Below are 17,840 nucleotides of genomic sequence, written 5' to 3'. Positions count from 1 at the left end.
TTCCCCCAGCTCCTTTAATTTTACGTCTTCTAAAGCACCCGTGTTTCTCCCCAGGCTTCATGGTACAAATGTGGTGTTGGGATAAAACGAGAGTAGCAAGAAAACCAATGTGTTCTTTTCCTTGATGTTTCTTATAGTTCATTTAGGTTCCTTTTCTGTCATTGTTTCACTATTTGTATAAGTTCTTTACAAGAGAAATATGTTCACTGTGGGAAATTTAGAAACTATGGAATGATGTAATGAGGGGAAAAACAAATCATTTAGAATCCCATCAGCAGAAAAACAGTATGCTATTTTGGTATATTTCTTTCTGGAGATTTGAAACAAATATTTGGGAGTTCTTTTATAAAATTCTGATACATACACACAACACACACTGCTTTAAAAAGCCCTTTAGCTTCATATTCTATCCTGGCATATTGATGCCATTGAAAACATAATTTGTAATTGTGACACAATAGCAAATTGTGGATCTGACTTTTGCACTTTCATCAGGATCTTGGGTTGTTTCTCAGTGTTTGCCAGAGTAGATGTTAGCCTAATGTATGTTAACCTTATTGCAAAGCATACTAGTTTTGAATTTTAATGAGGTGGAATACTTTTTTTCCTGTGTTCCTTGGCCGTTCATATTCTTTGTGAATATCTGCCTTCCCCACCCCAACCCCTTTACTTATGTTGAGCTGTACCAACGATCAGAAATGCCACAGACGTATTAGAAGTTACTGTTGTAGAGAACATCACTGGTCAGGTAGCAGTTTGAGGGTATGGAGGGAGAACCGGCAGCACTCCAGCCTGGGCTGTACCTGTCGGTACTGGTAGCCACAGCCCCCTTGTCTGTATCTGAGATGTTCGAGAAGTAAACAAGATCACGCGTATCGACATCAGATCATGTACACGGTAGGCAGTGAATAAATGCTCCACTTAGCTCCTGCATCTCCACTGTGTTCCTTAAACCAGAGATCAGCAGATGGGCAGGCAGGGGATCTGAAAGGAGACAAATGCCAGTATTGGTGTGAATCTGTGCCCCGAAAACATCAGCCGTCCCCATTACCATCGTCATGGGATGTGTGGGAGGAGGAGCACAGGAGGTTTTCTTTGTGGGCCACCGACAGACACATCGGCCCACCCAGTGCTTCAGGATAGGGGCTGGAACTGGGGAGAGGTGAGGTACCTCTGGCTCCTCTCGAAGGGCAAGTCATGCTGGGGGATGAGGGGCATGTGTACCTGGAACTCCCAGGGTACTTTGGCTGCTGTATCCCAGGTGGCCTCAGGAGACGGCTGAGGAAGTGAAGAGGCTGCCCTAAGAAGCCTGGCTGGGCAGTGCAAGTGAAGGAGGCTGCAGCATTGGTCGTTGAAGAGTGTCATGGGGGCTGCCATATTTGAGGAAGCAGTGAAAACAGGGTTAGGGACTTGCTGCCTCAGACAACTTCAGGGTTGCTAGTGTTCTATCAACTATATCTTTTGTAGTATCATAACCTAAGACCGACAAGCTCTGGAGGTTTAGGGTATGTTGTATAATACTTTGGTTTATTTTTCATGGTAGTTACTTTTGAAATTTCAAATAATATTGAAAGTAGTTGGGAGATTTTTATGTTCTTTTAAAAGGGGTTTGGGTTAAAGGCTGAGAAACATTAATCTTGATACCTTTATTCTTTTTTTTTTTTTTTTTTTTTTATTTTTAGAGAGAGAGTGCAAGGGCCGTGAGCCAGGGGGGGGGGGGGCAGAGGCAGAGGGGGCGAGAGAGGTAATCCCACGCAGGTTCCATGCCCAGCATGGAGCCCGATGTGGAGCTTGATCCCATGACTTTGAGATCATGACCCCAGCCAAAATCAAGAGTCAGAAGCCTAACTGATTGAGTCACACAGGCTCCCCAATACCTTCTTTAAACACATTTTTTAATTGTAGATATGGATACTAGAGGAAATAATCACACGTGTGTGTGTGTGTGTGTGTGTGTGTGTGTGTGTGTGTGTAGGAGGGTAAGAATAGTGCTACCTTCTTACTAAAAGAATAGAAAACAGTTAATTTGGGGCACTTCATTTTTACTTTGAAAGTGAGTAAGTAGAAAACGGCTCACTTAGCTACTGGACACATGATAGTGGTGGGTGCTTTATACCATACCCCAAATAGGCGATAGATTGGGTTCTGAACCTCTGGTCAGAGGCACAAGGTTTCCCAGGTCCCTGTACCCTTCCGCTTGCAGGTGTCCACAGCTGCCGTTCACTGCAGCTTCTGTGTGAGTAACACAGGCTCGTTCGCTGTCAGTTTAAATGGGCATTGCCGTGACACTGGCCCTCGGCATGGCACTCCTCTGCTGTCGGCCTGTCTCTCCTGCTTCCCGTACATTTGGCCATCTCAGGATTACTATTTAGAAACAAGTACGGTAGCATTATTCCCTTTGTTTACTAGAAATAAAACACTTGAGTAAGAAAGACATGTTTACAGAGACCATATTAGCCATATTGGGAACAAGCCATCAGCTGGACAAATGTAGGCAGAGAAAACCTGCTTGATTCACAGCTGATGGAGTGATTACACAATATTGGTTTAGCGGAAAAATTTAAAGCCATCAAATCTGGTTTCAAATAGTTTTGGGGGGGGGAGAAAGGACATCTTGTTCCCAAAAGTAATCTGCTGGTTTTGTTTTTTGTTTTTTTTTTTTTTTAAATAAAAACTAGATCAGTTTCCTAAGATGAAAGATGCCAAGATCCAGTTGTTAGCGGCCATGCTATTAATAACACAAAAGAAAACCTGTTTTATTAAGTTTAAGAAGCTTTCCAACTCGTGTTTTATTTCCCAGTTGAAATAATATTTAGAGATTCAAAAATGTGAAGCTTTGATAGTATCAGGAACGTTTTTTTTTAAATCTTTCTCTTAAAAAAAAAAAAAAGTCTGTGCCTTTCCTGAAGAACGGATTTTAACATTTGATTTTTTTAAATTTCACATTTGAAAAAAATCCTAAATCATCAGAATAGCTAATTTAATAAACCAAAGGAAACATTAGTAAAACAAACCAGTGTTTTATTTTTCCAGTCATGTTTGGTGATTTCCTGCACACACTCACAGGGGAGGCCACGGGTCAGACGGGCGCCCTGGTGGGCGTCCCCACCTCCTGTCGCCTTTGCCTCTTTCCGGTGCCAGATCCCCCTCTCCCTTCAGTAGAAACTTGGTTCACCTGCTGCTTGCTCCAGAACCTCCTGCCTTCCAGGACGTGGTGGGACAGGACATGTTCTCCCCTTGGGGATGAGAGTGGCCCAGGTGGAGGGCAGCAGTGCAGCTCTGGAACAGGAGGCTGATGGGGATGGAAGGTGGGCTCCGAGGTCCCCGGGGATGGCTTGACCTGTGGAAATATGTTAGAAATCATGGTTAGGTGATTTAGGTCAGTCATCTTTATAGTTAAATAAACATCCAATGCTGGCCTGGGGAAGTAAGCATCCTATGTGGTTTCTAGGAATCAAACACCTTTTGGATCGGCTTACAAACACTGCTCTTGTACCAATTTGTTTCTCTGCCCATCCCTGCACCAGTCTCTTTGGGGCTGGGACCCACATCCGCCCAGGGCCCAGGCGATTGAACTGGACAGTGGCCTGGACGCTTTCCCCCTGCCCCGGCATTCAGGGCAGGGCTAGTGTGTTGCCCGTCGGACCGTGGTGGTGTCTGCCGGGTGGCCACCCCAAGCAGCTGCGAGGCTCTGCTCCCATCCGGGCAGTTTCCAGGGGCATTAGGGCCACATCCTTGCTCTCTCCTGAACCACACTACCCTTCCCAGAGCACTGCACTGTTCATACCTTGGCCAAGGCCACTGTCTCTAGTGCCCGGCAGCAGCCACATACTGGTCTGCCTGCCTCTGTTCCTGTCGCCGTGCCCTTTACCGCACCTCGCCCTTCCAGTCCCATTGCCGGCAGAGCGGCCATCCACAGGGCACGTCCGGTCGTGGCCCGCCTGTGCTTGCCACTGCTTCATGGCTCCCTGCTGGGGGCCTTGTGTCCAGTCAGAATTCCTGAGCCCGGCACCTGCTCCAGGTGGCGCTCCTTGGGCGGGGGCGGGGGTGGGGGTGGGGGGGCAGGACTGCATCTCCATGGCCTGGGCACAGCAGGTGCTCAGACAGTTCATCGAATGAATATTGAGCCTTTGCCTAGGCTGGGAAGCATTTGCATCTTATGGTACTTATTGTGAGTGTGTGTGTGGAATAAGTCCGAAAAGGTATGGAGATTGATAAATCCTGCCCAAATCTCCTGTTTGGTGCGGGTATATGAATTCAAAAAAATCATTGAGGTGAAATTCACACAAATGGTTAACAAAATTAACCATTTTAAAGTGAACGATTCAGAGACATTTCACACGTTCACAGTATTGTGCACCCCATCACCGCTGCCTAATTCCAAAACCTTTTCATCCCCCTGAAGGAAGCCCCGTCCCCACAGGGAAGTTGTTCATCTGGCCATGAGTGCAGATGAAGGGGGTTTTTAGCCAGGATAGGACTTTGAATCAGATCTGGGTTTCTTTGATGACTTAGTAACTGAGCGTTGTTGTTGTAAGAGAGTTCATCCTGAGTGTGTGTACGTCTTGGCATCTCCGTGGGCTGAGCACTGCTATGATAGGACTTGGAGCGTGGCTCTGATAGTTAGAGTTTCCTGTTGTGGACTTGAACTTGGCTGGGAAGGTATATCTTGCTGGCAGCTGGTTTTATGGGCAAACAAATGTCCCAAACCTAGGTAGCTTGTGTAAAAACCCATCTCGCGACTTAAGAGGTAGTTCTAGAAATAAATATTTGAAGTGCCATAAGAAAACGCTGCCCTGTAAAAATTATGTACTAGTTTAGTGCAGATCTCTGGCATTCTTTAAAGTAGCCTCATACTTGGGTTATTAATCTGTATAAGAAGTTTAATTTTTCACTGCCTGATTTCTTCAACTGTTTAAAAAAGAAGGGATTGAAATGTCTTTGGACCTCCTCAATCTAAGCTATGCTGCTTATTAGATCTTTAGTCTTCATAATTTCTTCCCCATTATAAAAAGTAGTTGTCCTCATTATAGGAAATTCCAAAATATATAAAGGGAAAAAGGTGAAAATGGCCCCACTGATTAAAGACAACCACGATTAATATTTTGGTGGACATCTTTTTTATTGTTCATTTTAAAAAAGCAGCATACAAATAACACACAAATACATACCGATTATAAAAGACCTCAATGTTAAAGAAGGATTGGGAGTAAAAAATGAAAGGTGTGCCCATCATTACTCCTTGTCCGTAGGGTAGCCTTCCTGTTTTTGGTTTGGGGCCTTTCTGCATCCTTTCCCAAGTGTTTGAGACAGAGAGGTTATTAAGATTTTTTTTTAAGCCTAATTAGGATAATTCTAGGCTTACTGTTTGTGACTTTTTTAAGAAACAGTATTTTTTGGAGTTCTTTCCTTGTCAGTACGTTAGTTTTATTTTTTCTTTTTTAATTCTTTTCAATAGCATTATATTTGAAATGGATATATCTCACAATGTTCATCTTTATTTTTCCCCATTGGTTGTAATGTCTTTTTTTTTTTTGGATGAACATATAGGTTGTTTCCAGAGATTCGGCATTTTAAATATCAGTCATCAGTCTTGAATGCACATACCATTTGCATGGATATTTCTGGAGGATAAGTTTCTGTGAGTGCAATTGCTGGATCCAAAAAATGCCTGTTTTGTTCTGGTGCTAAATTACCTTCTACAAAGGCCAGTCCACCAAGAATGTAATCTCTCTGATAACTCAAAGTAGCTTTTTCCCCACACCCTGGTCAACACTAGATTCATCTTTTGAAATATCCCCCTAATTTATGTTAAAAAATGAAAATTTTTATTTCTGTAATTTTAAATGAGGTTGGACAGCTAATCATGTGTTTTAGATATTTAAATTTTTTCCTTTGAGTTGTAGCCTCCTGTCATTTGCCCATTTCCTGTGGATTGTTTTATTGATTTGCAGGTATTCTTTACCAACTACACCGACCTTTGTGGGCTATAGACGTTGCGCTCGACCATCTCTTACTCTGTCACTCATCTTTTACTTCTCTTTAGTATACTTTACAATACCAGATGCTAAACTTTTTATGTACTTTGTCATTTTTTCTCTGTATTTTAAAAATATAGTTGTGCTGCTATTCATGCATAGTTATTTTTCAGGATTAATTTTTCAAGATGGATTCCTAGAAATGGAGCCATTTGGCTACAAGAGTAAAAATATTTTAAGATTCTTGCTACAGGCTTCCAGGACCTAAGATCACTCCATGTGCCTCACCAGGGCCGGCATGAGGGGTGGTGATGAATTCTGGTCCTTACTTTGAGGGCCCAGAAGCAAGATTTTGTCAGCAGGAAGAGCCCCCCCCACCTGTCCAGGGGCACACGTGACCGCCTGTCTGCGCCTGCGCCGGCAGGCTGGTTTGCATAGTAACCACGGTGGGAAACGTCAGCACGTCACACGTTAGGGGATCAGCAGTGCGCGAGTTGCATCTCCGGGGGACGCCACTCAGAATCGTCCTCACGCGGTGACTTGGGAAGGGATCTTGACCAAGGCAGCGCAGGATGCTTCCCGCCGCCCAGAGAAGCAGCTACGCCTCTCTTGGCCTCGGAGGGCGTTGCGGGCCCCGCTCCCCGGGCTTTCTGTGGGTGCTCCTTCCGGCCTCCGCCTGTGGGACCCGCGGGGCGTTTCTCTCCCCCCGTCAGAAACACACGGTCGCTGATGCAGCGCACACTTGTCCGGAGTTTCCTTTAAGAAAACTCGAAACTAAAAAAAAAAAAAGAAAACTCGAAACTTGGCTGATTTGGTAGGCAAAAAACACACAGCTGGTGTCTGTTATGAGCATTACAAAAGGCGTCTGAGGAGAATGACAGCGGTGTGCGGTGACACAGCCTATAAGTGAAGTGTTTCTCTGCAGGTGGTGATAAATGGAGGTGCCACGTCCAGCGGTGAACAGGACAATGAAGACACGGAGCTCATGGCAATCTACACGACGGAGAATGGCATCGCAGAAAAGGTACCCCCATGCCCCAGCCTCCTCCCTGTGTCCTAGGCCCGGTACAGGGCGTGGCTGTCCTTCCTGGGGGCTCGTCTCTACCTTTCCGAGTGGGTGTGTTCTCTTCATAATGGAAATAGAAGGGATGAGGAGGAGTGGAAGTGGCTTAATTGTTAATTGTCTTGATGGCAGTTAAGGTGAGACCCATATCAGTCCTTATTTTTAAAGGCCTCATCCAGGATGCTGAGGGAGGTGGTTCAGAGTGTGAGTCTGGACTCAGGTCTGCATGCTAACGTGACCCAGATCCCAAGAGGGTTACGTAAGCTCTCTGGGTATCAGGTGCCTCATCGCCAAAATAGGAATAAAAATGTCAGCATCTGTCTGTTCAGTTTGTTAGGATTAAATGAAATAGTAACATAGGTGGTTATTAGTTTCATGCCTGGGGCGCCTGGGTGGCTCAGTTGGTTAAACGGTTAAACGTCTGCCTTCAGCTCAGGTCATGATCCTGGAGTCCAGGGATCAAGTCCCACATCGGGCTCTCTGCTCAGCAGGGAGTCTCCTTCTCCCTCTGCCCCTCACCCCACTCTCGTGCTCTCTCTCTCTCACTCTCTCTCAAATAAATAAATAAAATCTTTAAAAAAAAGTTAGTATCGTGCCTGGTACAGACTCCGTTGCGGTAAAAGAGAATAAGAGAAGCCAGTGTAGACTATGACAATGAACAGAGTGATGGAAATCACATGCTGAGGCGGGAGGATCTTTTTTTTTTTTTTTGCCTCATCCCGTCTCCTTGAGGTCAGTCTGTGTGACCTTATTCATGGAGGCCAGGAGAGGCCTGCCCAAAGAGGATCCAGATGTCTTGATTTCTTTTTTTACTTTGGGTCGGTCACTATGCTTAATACATGAAAAGTTTGACTATAGGATATTTTCAGATTGCATGGCAGCTCTAAGACGTCTCAATTTCATTTGAGTTTTACTTTGTAGACTCTTATTTTTTTATTTTTTATATTTTTAGAGAGAGAGAGGAGGGCGGGGTGGAGGGAGAGGGAGAGGGAGGATCTTAAGCAGGCTCCACGCCCAGTGAGCCTTGACTCAGGGCTCGATCCCACGACCCCGAGATCATAACCTGAGCTGAAATCAAGAGTCAGATGCGTAAAAGACTGAACCACCCAGGCCACCCTAATTTGGTAGACTTTTAAAGCACATTTTTTATTTTCACTGTGAAAATTTACTAATTTAATCAGTTTCTATAATGAAGCATTATATTCTAGAACTATATTGTACTTTTTTAAGGTAAGCTCTACACCTACTGTGGGGCTTGAACTCACAACCCTGAGATCAAGAGGTGCATGCTCTACTGACTGAGCCAGCCACGTGCCCCTGGATTGTACTTTAGATAGTGTACACTTAATATTCTAGATAGTGTTCACTTAATATTCTAGAAACAGACCACTAGAAAGTTGACACATACAAATATAGTACCCAGGTTGGGTATTAACACCATAAGTTTACAGTGTAATCACTAAAATGATAAAGAACAAGGAGATTATATTGAAATTCTGGAATAATCAAATTTTTGTGTCTGCGTAGTTTCTTTTTTACATTTTTGGCTATCTTGACCAATATTGCTTTTTGGTCAAGCTATTATAAATTTCGTCAAGCTATTATAAATCTTATGGAGGCTAATTAAATTCATGCTGAGATGTTAAAATTCCTGTGGTCTTGGATTCTAAGGTGCTCCTCAGAGTGCAGGAATTCAAGTAGGCACTGTTGACATGTTGACTGATGCCTACGTCGCCGCGGAGACACAGCCCACAGAGCAGGATCTGGGCAGGGAGCCACCACCTGGCCTGCTTGGGTCTCAGCATCCAAGTGATAGATCTTGTAGCAGAGTGCTTCTAAATTCACAGACTCGTTAGGCTGTATCCAATTTTCGTGTACTGGGCCCTTAGTCTGAGTTTCCAGGGTATAGGCTGTCATGATTTTGGACTTCCTCCTCCATTATCCAGGAAATGATGGTCATCTTTTGAAATGAATAGCAAAAAGCATTAATATTCAGGGCTTTTTAACATCTCTAACAGTACCTTCTACTGGTGCTAGTGAACTGTGGGCAGAAAAAAATGTTTAGCACATTTATGCTAGACATTTATTTGCCTGTTTGAAAATCTTTTTCACTGTCTAAACTTTGATACATTAGTATTTCCTTGAATACTAGTGAGATAGGATATCTTCCTGTTTCACTGGCTGCTTTTCTTATTTTATGAAATGACAGGTTTTAGGAGAACAGCTACCATGTGTTGAACGGTGCTAATGGTCCAGACCTTGGGCTCTATGATTCAAGCAACAGGTCACATTTAGCTCTCACCACAACCCAGTTAGAGAGGTGCTACCACTATTCCTGTTTTAGAGAAAAAGAAGATGAAATTTAGGTCCCCTGCTGTCTTGAATTTGTGCAAAGAAAACTTCAGAGGATGCTGCCCTTTGGGATCTTGCCTCTTCGAGGGCATGGAAAGGCTGTCTCTGAACACTTCATCGTGAATTAACTAACACTGGGACCTTGCAGGAGAGACAGGAGGAGTGGGGGCCAGAGAGATCACCCCATGTGATCTCCATATTCATGTTTGTTTTCCTAATTATAGTGAGCTATTAGTTGTCATATATTCACTTATTTTATACAAGACTTGACTTCTGGTGTCTCTTAATACTTTTGAGCTCTTTATGGTAAATGCTGGTTAATACGGTGTTAGCTACAAGATACCCATCTTGGAATGTGCTCAAAGGGATTTATTCCTGAAAGGACCTGAAGGATAATGCCTTGAATCACGAACCATGAATCTGTAAGATAGCATTGGGACCCATGCCCAGTATGTTCTGAACTTGACCTTGTTACTACTGGGATTCTTCTATGAGGGATGTTGAAGGAATTGAACTTTGTTTATAGTGAGGGTATTTAGAACAAGAATGAAGTAACTACAAGTAAATGGTTTAGATGTTCCCATTCAAATATCAGCATTTTGTTGCTTTACAGATTCCCCGCAAAATGTGTTTACAGGAGCATGTGAAGTGGTTGCAGTGGTATTGGGCAAATCACTATTAATCACAGTTTCAGAAAGTCAGTTGTTTCTGGTAATTTCTAAAGAGCGACCCTGTCCTTCTGGGAGGCCGTGTAACATGGTGGCAAATGCAGCCTTTGTGGACAGCCTGTCCAACTCCTGGGCGACTCACTCAGCCCTTCAGAGTCTCTACCTCCTCATCTGTAAAATGGGGTTATTACAACATGTAACTTCCCAGGGCCCTTGCATGGAGGACAGGGGAATGTAAAATAGTACAAGGTTTTTAGGAAGCAGAGATTGCCAAAATGTGAAAATAGTCACAAGTGAACTAGTTATAATGTGTACCCACTTGCATATCCCTCCCACCTGGCTTGGCACTGGGGTATTTTGCTGCCCATTGTTTCAACAGCTGTGCAGTTGCAACTGTCACCAAGTTTGTTAAATAGAAGATAAACTTATTTTCATGATGTTGAGATTTATTTTTAAAATTAAAGACCTTTTTAAACTTTGAATCCTTGTGGATTCTCTTTAAAATTAAGGTACCGGCAGTTCTTGAAAAAGGAAGTTCCCTTGGAATAGATTAGACAAGAATACAGCATGGTAATTTTTGAAGCTGGAGAGAGGTATGAGGTGGGCATTCCGTATTTCCACCTTTGTATATGTTTGGAAAATTGTGTAGTACAAAGATAAGAGAATAATTGGGTCCTACCTTATTGTTGCTACTCTTTGATTCTTTGGTATTGATTGTGGCTGTGAAGAAATCAGGCCAGTCTTGTTTTCTTCTTTTTATCAGCATCTTGATCTTTTTGCCTGTTTTTTGGATTCTTTATTTTTGATATTCAGTAACTTTACTTAAATATGTTTTGATGTTGACCATTCTGGGTCAGTGTTTTCTGGCACCTGGAGTATTTAGCATTAAAAAATCCTTTTACTTTAGGAAAGCTGTCTTGAATTCTATTTTTTTGTTGTTGTTTCAGTCTATTCTTTCTGTTTTCTTATTTGAGGGCTCTAATGAGACATATTTTGGATCTCCTTTGCCTGCCTTCTTCAGCTATCATTTCTCTCTAATCTTTTTTATTTTTAAGATTTTATTTATTTATGTAACAGAGAGAGACACAGTGAGAGAGGGAACACAAACAGGGGGAGTGGGAGTGGGAGAAGCAGGCCTCCCGCTGAGCAGGGAGCCTGATGTGGGGCTCGATCCCAGAGCCCTGAGATCATGACCTGAGCCGAAGGCAGACACCTAACGACTGAGCCACCCAGGCGCCCCTCTCTTACATTGTTTGATTTCTTTTTTTTTCCACTTCCAGCCTGTGCCCCTTACTCTGTTATTCATGTCTGTTTTCTCTTGTGCTCTTACCACTTCCACTTCTTATTCCTTTTAAAAAAAATTCTGTCCAGATTCTGTCAACATGTTTTATTTCCCTTTGTTCTTAAATTTGTTTTAAGGTCTTTTTTTGAAAAAAAAAATTTGAGAGAGACAGAGATTGCAAGAGAGAGCACAAGCGGAATGGGGGGCAGAGAAGCAGGCTCCCTGCTGAGGAGGGAGCCTGATGCGGGACTCCATCCCAGGACCCCCGGATCATGACCTGAGCTGAAGGCAGACGCTTAACCAGCTGAGCCACCCAGGCGCCCTAAAGTCTTTCTTAATACTGTTGATTGTTTTATTGAGTTTTCAGAATACCCGAGTCTGAGCAACATTGGTGGTATCATGGCTGCCTTCCAAAATACCTGAATAGTTTTTAATTAATTAATTGAGTAGTTGGTGGGTCTTTCTAATTTGCAAACATATCCTTTAGTTCTTGGAAATTTTTTTATTTCTTCAATTCCTATATTATGTTTTCCTTGTTCTATTCTGACTTTTAAAAGCTTATTCTTTTGGGGCGCCTGGGTGGCTCAGTTGGTTAAGCAACTGCCTCCGGCTCAGGTCATGATCCTGGAGTCCTGGGATCGAGTCCCGCATCGGACTCCCTGCTCAGCGGGGAGTCTGCTTCTCCCTCTGATCCTCCCCCTCTCATGTTCTCTGTCTCCCATTCTCTCTCTCAGATAAATAAATAAAAAATCTTTAAAAAAAAAAAAAAAAGCTTATTCTTTTTTTTGAAGATTCATTTAAGAGAGAGATTATGTGTGAGTGGAGGGGGTAGAGGGAGAGGGAGAGAGAATCTCAAGCAGATTCGGTGCTAAGCCTGAAGCCCAGTGCAGGGCAAATCCCACAACCCATGAGATTGTGACCTGAACCGAAACCAAGAGTCAGACGCTCAACTGACTGAGCTACCCAGGCGCCCCTAGACACACTTTTTTTTCTTTTTTTAGAGCTTTTATTATTTATTTGACAGAGAGAGACAGCGAAAGAGGGAACACAGGCAGGGGGAGTGGGAGTGGGAGAAGCAGGCCTCCCGCTGAGCAGGGAGCCCGATGCGGGACTCAATCCCAGGACCCTGGGATCATGACCTGAGCGGAAGGCAGATGCCTAACGACTGAGCCACCCAGGTGCCCCACCTAGACACATTCTTAAGAGCAGGATATCCGTGGGGCACCTGGGTGGCTCAGTCAGCTGAACATCTGACTCTTGGTTTCCGTTCAGGTCATGATCTCAGGGTCCTGTGATCAAGCCCCGAGTCGGGCTCCACTCCATGCTCTCCCTCCCCCCTGCGCTCTTCCCTGCTTGCTTGCTTGCTTTCTCTCCCCCTTCCTATTTCTCTCAAATAAACAAATTAAAAAAAAAAAAATCTTAAAAAAAAAAAAAGAGCAGGCTATTCCAGGGATTCACAGGTTGTCTCCCAATTGCCCGGCAAGGACCAAGCCATTTTTTGAAATGTGTGGGGGCTTGGACAACCCAGGCCTGCTGAGTTAATCCTTTCCTGCACATTAGCACATACCACACTTTTCACACACATGTGCTTTCTCTACCACCCCTACCAACAGATTTTTAAAAGGCCTATGCAATCCATTTTAACTCTGAATGCAAATCTGCCAATATCCGTTGTTTAGAATGGAAGACAAAATTCTCTGAAAGGTCACCCTCAGTTCTTGTTTGGATTAGCTCAAATATCAACTTACATCAGGCATTTATTTACCTTTAGGCTTTGAAAGGTGAGGCTGAATTGTACCACTTCTTTTGTTCAAGGGTATTTAGCCCCCCCAAATCCCCGTCTGCCTCTGCACGGGAAATCGATTGACAAACAGAGAGTCAGTGTCTTTCTGTGGACCATATCCATGGACAAGAGGGCACAAGTCAGGCTAGATATAGTCAGAAGGTCATCACCCTTTTTTGTGGAACATCTTTGACTTTTGTTTCCTGTTAGGCACTTTTTTAAGTTACGAAAGACTTAAAAAAAAATTGCCCACCTTGGATTCTAAGAAATTGTTCATAGAGTTTTAGAACCCAGAGCAGTTTTGAGGGTACGTGGGAGAACTTGAGGTTACCTTGAGTATTCTATTTAGCTGAGAAGTAATGCAGACATTGACTGAAAATATCTAAACTATAACCTAAAGTGTCCAGTCTTTGTGAAGATTTGGCTCAAAAAGCATGCAACACTTAATATTTTTAAAAGTCTGTAGTAATGGTGGGGGGAGGGAAGAGAAGGGAGGAAAAAAAAACCGCACTGGTCCCCTAAACTATAAATATATCTTTAGTCTGTTTTTGAACAAAATTGGAATCCTCATATCTGTCCTTTTGAATTTTGCTCTTTTCACTCACCATGTGTCTGAGCAGAAGTGTTTTGATAGGAAGGTGTAGGACTTTTTTTTTTTTTAAAGTACAAAGATCTTTCTCCTTGCAGAGATGGGATAGAGTAGAAGGGTCAGATTAGTGCTCTCTGTTTGAAAGTGGTTAGCATTTTGTAACGTTTTTTCCTTTGGGGCACCACTCAAGGACTACTCATGCCAAGGTATCACTTTGTGGGCTCAACCTGGGAGCATCCCTCTCTACATAGGGGTTCCCCAGGCATGGAGAGAAACTGAGCAAGCTGGGTGCTCTTGGGGATGAGTCAATGATAAGGGATACTGAGCCCCCAAACTCTGAGGACATATTGTCTCACTGTGTGTGTTGAGCATTGCATCAAAGGCAGCCAAGGCTTATTTTTACAAGAGAATGGCCACCACTTTATAAAGTTGTTTTTCTGTAACAGTGGCGTATATCGAGTGGAGTTCATTATTGGTCCTCGCTTTTATTAAACAATTCCTTTTCTCCCTGTCACTCACAGAGCTCTCTTGCCGAAACCTTGGATAGCACTGGCAGTCTAGACCCCCAGAGATCGGACATGATTTATACCATAGAAGATGTCCCTCCCTGGTACCTGTGCATATTTCTGGGGTTACAGGTAAGATGGTTCCCATAGGATGTAACCACCAGCAGACGTTTGACTTGTCTGTCTGGATTCTTTAAAAATTGAATTTTGATTTTTATTTATGGACAACTTTAAATTACTCTTTTAAGAATGGTGACTGGGACTCATTAGCATCCATTTCATGGTAGTGAAAGGAAGAAAAGAACAGGAGGAAGAGGTTGACTCGGGCCTGAAGGAAGGAAAATGCTCAAGGAATGAGCAAGATGAGTGACGTGGCAGGAAGAAGGAAGGACCGTAGAGATACAGAAAGAGGGGAGAATGCAGGAAGGGAGGGAAGAGAAGTTTTGATCTTCATTCCTAGTCATGCAGTCCAGTCATGGTCAGTTCTGCCATGAAACATGGGAGACACCGAGAAGTGCCCTGTTGGCCGGGACGTACATGGGAGGTTCCGGTGTTCTCTGTACGGAAAGGGAGACGGTGCTGCGGTAGAGGCTTCGTCTGCCACGGATTGCCGTGGGAGCACAGTGGGCAAGCCACCAGACGAGGGGGGCCCAGGCAGGAGGTGACTCAGGCTGACGCAGAGCTCCTGCATCTTGGGTATTTTTCTCCCCTCTCTCAGTACCCTTTCCCCTCTTAGGGATTAGAGGGGGGACTTTGGAGAAGGCCCCTGTCCCCCTGTCCCCCTGGCCTGTATCTGCCTTGGTTGTTTTAGCCCAGACTCTCTTCTGAGGTTTGACTTTCCTTTCTTCCTTTCTGAAGTTGGAATGTTCAACCTGAGGTATTTCAGATGCTGAGAAAATTGGTCCCATTGCCCAGACAGATGTAGTCACTTAGAGGTGGGGCTGTCCCTGCAGACACCTGATGCTTTGGTCCGGTTCCCAACACTCTCCACACCCCTGCCCCCACTTCCCACACAGGCATCAAAGTACTTGGTCACCTGGACTGAAAGGTGTCTAGTAAAGGAAGAGTCACAGCCGAAGGAGCTAAGTGGTCTTTAACTTGGGCTGAGTATCCTGAATCAGGTTCAGGAAACTCACTGTTGGAAATGTTTATATTACAGATGTCTCTAGAAGAAGTATTCCCTGGTCAAATAGGATTGGGAAACCCTGCGTGTGTCATGCCTTTCTTGACGATCCTCAGTGCTCTTAAGCTTGTGAGCGGCTCTGCAAGTCCTGGGCAGGAACGTTCTGTTCCCCGCCTAGAACACCTAATAGTGTTGTAGAGTGGAGCGTCGGGCTGTAGGCAACCCATTTTGGCAAACATTGAGCAGAGATGGGAAACTTGGGAAGGAAAGTAGGGAGTGCAGAATAGAAGTGGGACCTGAACAGAGACCTGGGAGGAAGAGATGTGAGCAGTGAGTGCCAGGAATGTCCTGCCAGGGGCTGAAAGAGTGGGGGCTGGGCCCCAAAGGAGGAGTGGGGGACGGGCACTTTCTGGAGGGTTCCCACAGCTCCCACACACCCTTAACCCTTCCCTAATGGTAGTCAAACAATGCTAGACCCTAGAAAAAGATGGGAAACACCCTGTGCATTGAAGTTTGTGTAACTTTAATCCACAGGCCGGAGAGAATTAAGAAAAATAAAAATAAAAAAGGCAGACTGATTATCCTAAGAATATAGATGTAGAATGCCACATAAAATACTGGCAAATCACATCCCAGAAGACAAATCTAGCATGACTAATGAGGGTTTCAAGAATGGTCCCATGCAGCACAATTCATGTCAACAGATTAGAGAGAAAAGATCTCAGATTTTAACAATCGATGCTAAAAAAGCATTTGAACAAAGCAGATATTCCCAGTCAGTTACATAAATAAAACCTCACCTGTGCAGTCCTGGACTCAGGTGAACCGTAAGATAGAAAGGAGAAACGCTGAAGAAGAAAGAGGATTTGGCACAGGGTAGGCAAGTGTACCCAGAACACCAGAGATTCTTCCCGTGGGCCTTTTTTAAAAAACAACAGGGGGCTCAGTTCGGATAGGATCAGACAGAAACACGAGGAAGCTTTGCTGTCTCCCCGACCACCTGCTGTCGTCCACAGCACTACCTGACCTGTTTCAGTGGCACCATCGCTGTGCCCTTTCTGCTGGCCGATGCAATGTGTGTGGGGTACGACCAGTGGGCCACCAGCCAGCTCATCGGGACCATTTTCTTCTGCGTGGGAATCACAACCTTGCTGCAGACAACGTTTGGATGCAGGTGAGATTGGGGTGCTGAATCGGGATGCTGAAGCCCCCTGAGGTGTGGAGCAAGGCCACTCCCCCAGGGCTGCTTGGAAGGACTGGCTGGAGCTGGCAGGGGGTGGGGCGTCCTAGTGGCCGTGGCCCACCCCCACCCCCATGTTTCTTTTCTTGGTGGAGGACTCTGCCCTGTGCAGGCTGGAGACTCAGACTCACTCTCCGCTCCTTCCGGATCCCCGGCGGGCAGGTCTCATTCTCTCCAGGATCCCCTTCCACCCCCCTTCCTTTAGTTCAGACCTGACCGCTCCGCTCGTGCCCACTGGGTTTCCCTGCCTTCAGGGCTGGTCTGCTCTCTACTTTGTGTCCCCCCAGCTGTCTTGCTCACCTTGCATCTTCCTCCGTGCTGCCAGGCTGCAGCCCCACTCCATGTGTAAAATCTGACTGTGCCCACCCTGAGGCTTCCCCCTTGCTGTCTGTCCCGCCGCCCCCCGGGCCCGCCTCTGAGCCCTGCACTCGCCCTGGGCTGAGGTCCTCCCCAAGCCCGCTGTTTCACCCTCCTGTGCTTGTGCTCCCCAGCAACCAGTAAACCCTGCTCATCCTCCCGGCTTGTCCCTCCCCCTCTGGGAAGCATCCCTGTCTCCCCAAGGCTTCCGTCGTTGCCTCCTCTGAATCCCCACACATGCATCTGTGTACAGTCTTCTGATGTGGCTCTTAGTCCACTTTGTCCTTTTTTGTTTTCGTGTCTTTTCCCACTGGATTGTGCTCCCCTCATTGGTGCCAGGCTCTGGCTGGTTCACCTTGCATCCCCAGCCCCCAGCTTAAATGGGTGTGGAGCTGGCACAGGAAGGAAGAGAACCGTCCTTGCCTGCCTCCTCCTGCAGGCCGCTTGTTCCTCTCCTCTCTCCTCTTCCACCCTCATCACAGTACAGCCTCCTGCTTTGCCCCTGGCTCTGCTCACGGCGGGGAGCCTGCTGAGGCAGGACCCTCTGTCCCCAGCAGAAGGGCAGCAGAGTACACTTGGGAGTTCTGTCCCCTGCCCCATTAGAGACAGCCTGAGGAGGGCTTTGCCTTCCCTGCTGGGGGGACAAGAGGGAAAAGCTACAGAAGGCAGCTTGAGAATCATGGACTATATTCTGAAGAGTCAGAATCCTCAGGCCCTCAAGAGGGCTGCCCTTACTTGGGGACAGGAGAAATACGGGAAGGGCCATGAGCAGAGTTAAAGTGTTCTGCTTTGCCGTGCAGGCGACGTCCTGGGAAGGGACGGGGCAGCTCCCTGGCAGGTCTGCCAATGAATGGAAGGCTGTGGGGGCTGCCCAGCTCTTGGAGTTGTCCAACCCCAGC

General features: G+C 45.5%; 1 protein-coding gene across 3 annotated transcripts in view; it reads left to right on the top strand.

Annotated features, from left to right (window-relative positions):
* The window catches only part of SLC23A2 (solute carrier family 23 member 2), a 134,904-nt gene that overhangs the window by 68,865 nt on the left and 48,199 nt on the right, over positions 1-17,840 (top strand). For all 3 annotated transcript variants that reach the window (XM_032419974.1, XM_032419977.1, XM_032419976.1), the window contains 3 exons: positions 6,904-7,002; positions 14,237-14,353; positions 16,361-16,518. In XM_032419974.1, coding sequence (XP_032275865.1) covers positions 6,904-7,002; positions 14,237-14,353; positions 16,361-16,518 — 374 coding nt within the window. The remainder of the gene's footprint in view (positions 1-6,903; positions 7,003-14,236; positions 14,354-16,360; positions 16,519-17,840) is intronic.

The sequence above is a fragment of the Phoca vitulina genome, unplaced genomic scaffold, assembly GCF_004348235.1.
Source record: "Phoca vitulina isolate PV1807 unplaced genomic scaffold, GSC_HSeal_1.0 scaffold22, whole genome shotgun sequence".
NCBI classification, from domain to species: domain Eukaryota; kingdom Metazoa; phylum Chordata; class Mammalia; order Carnivora; family Phocidae; genus Phoca; species Phoca vitulina.
Note: the sequence above shows the minus strand (reverse complement) of the source record. Positions and strands in the feature narration are given on the sequence as shown.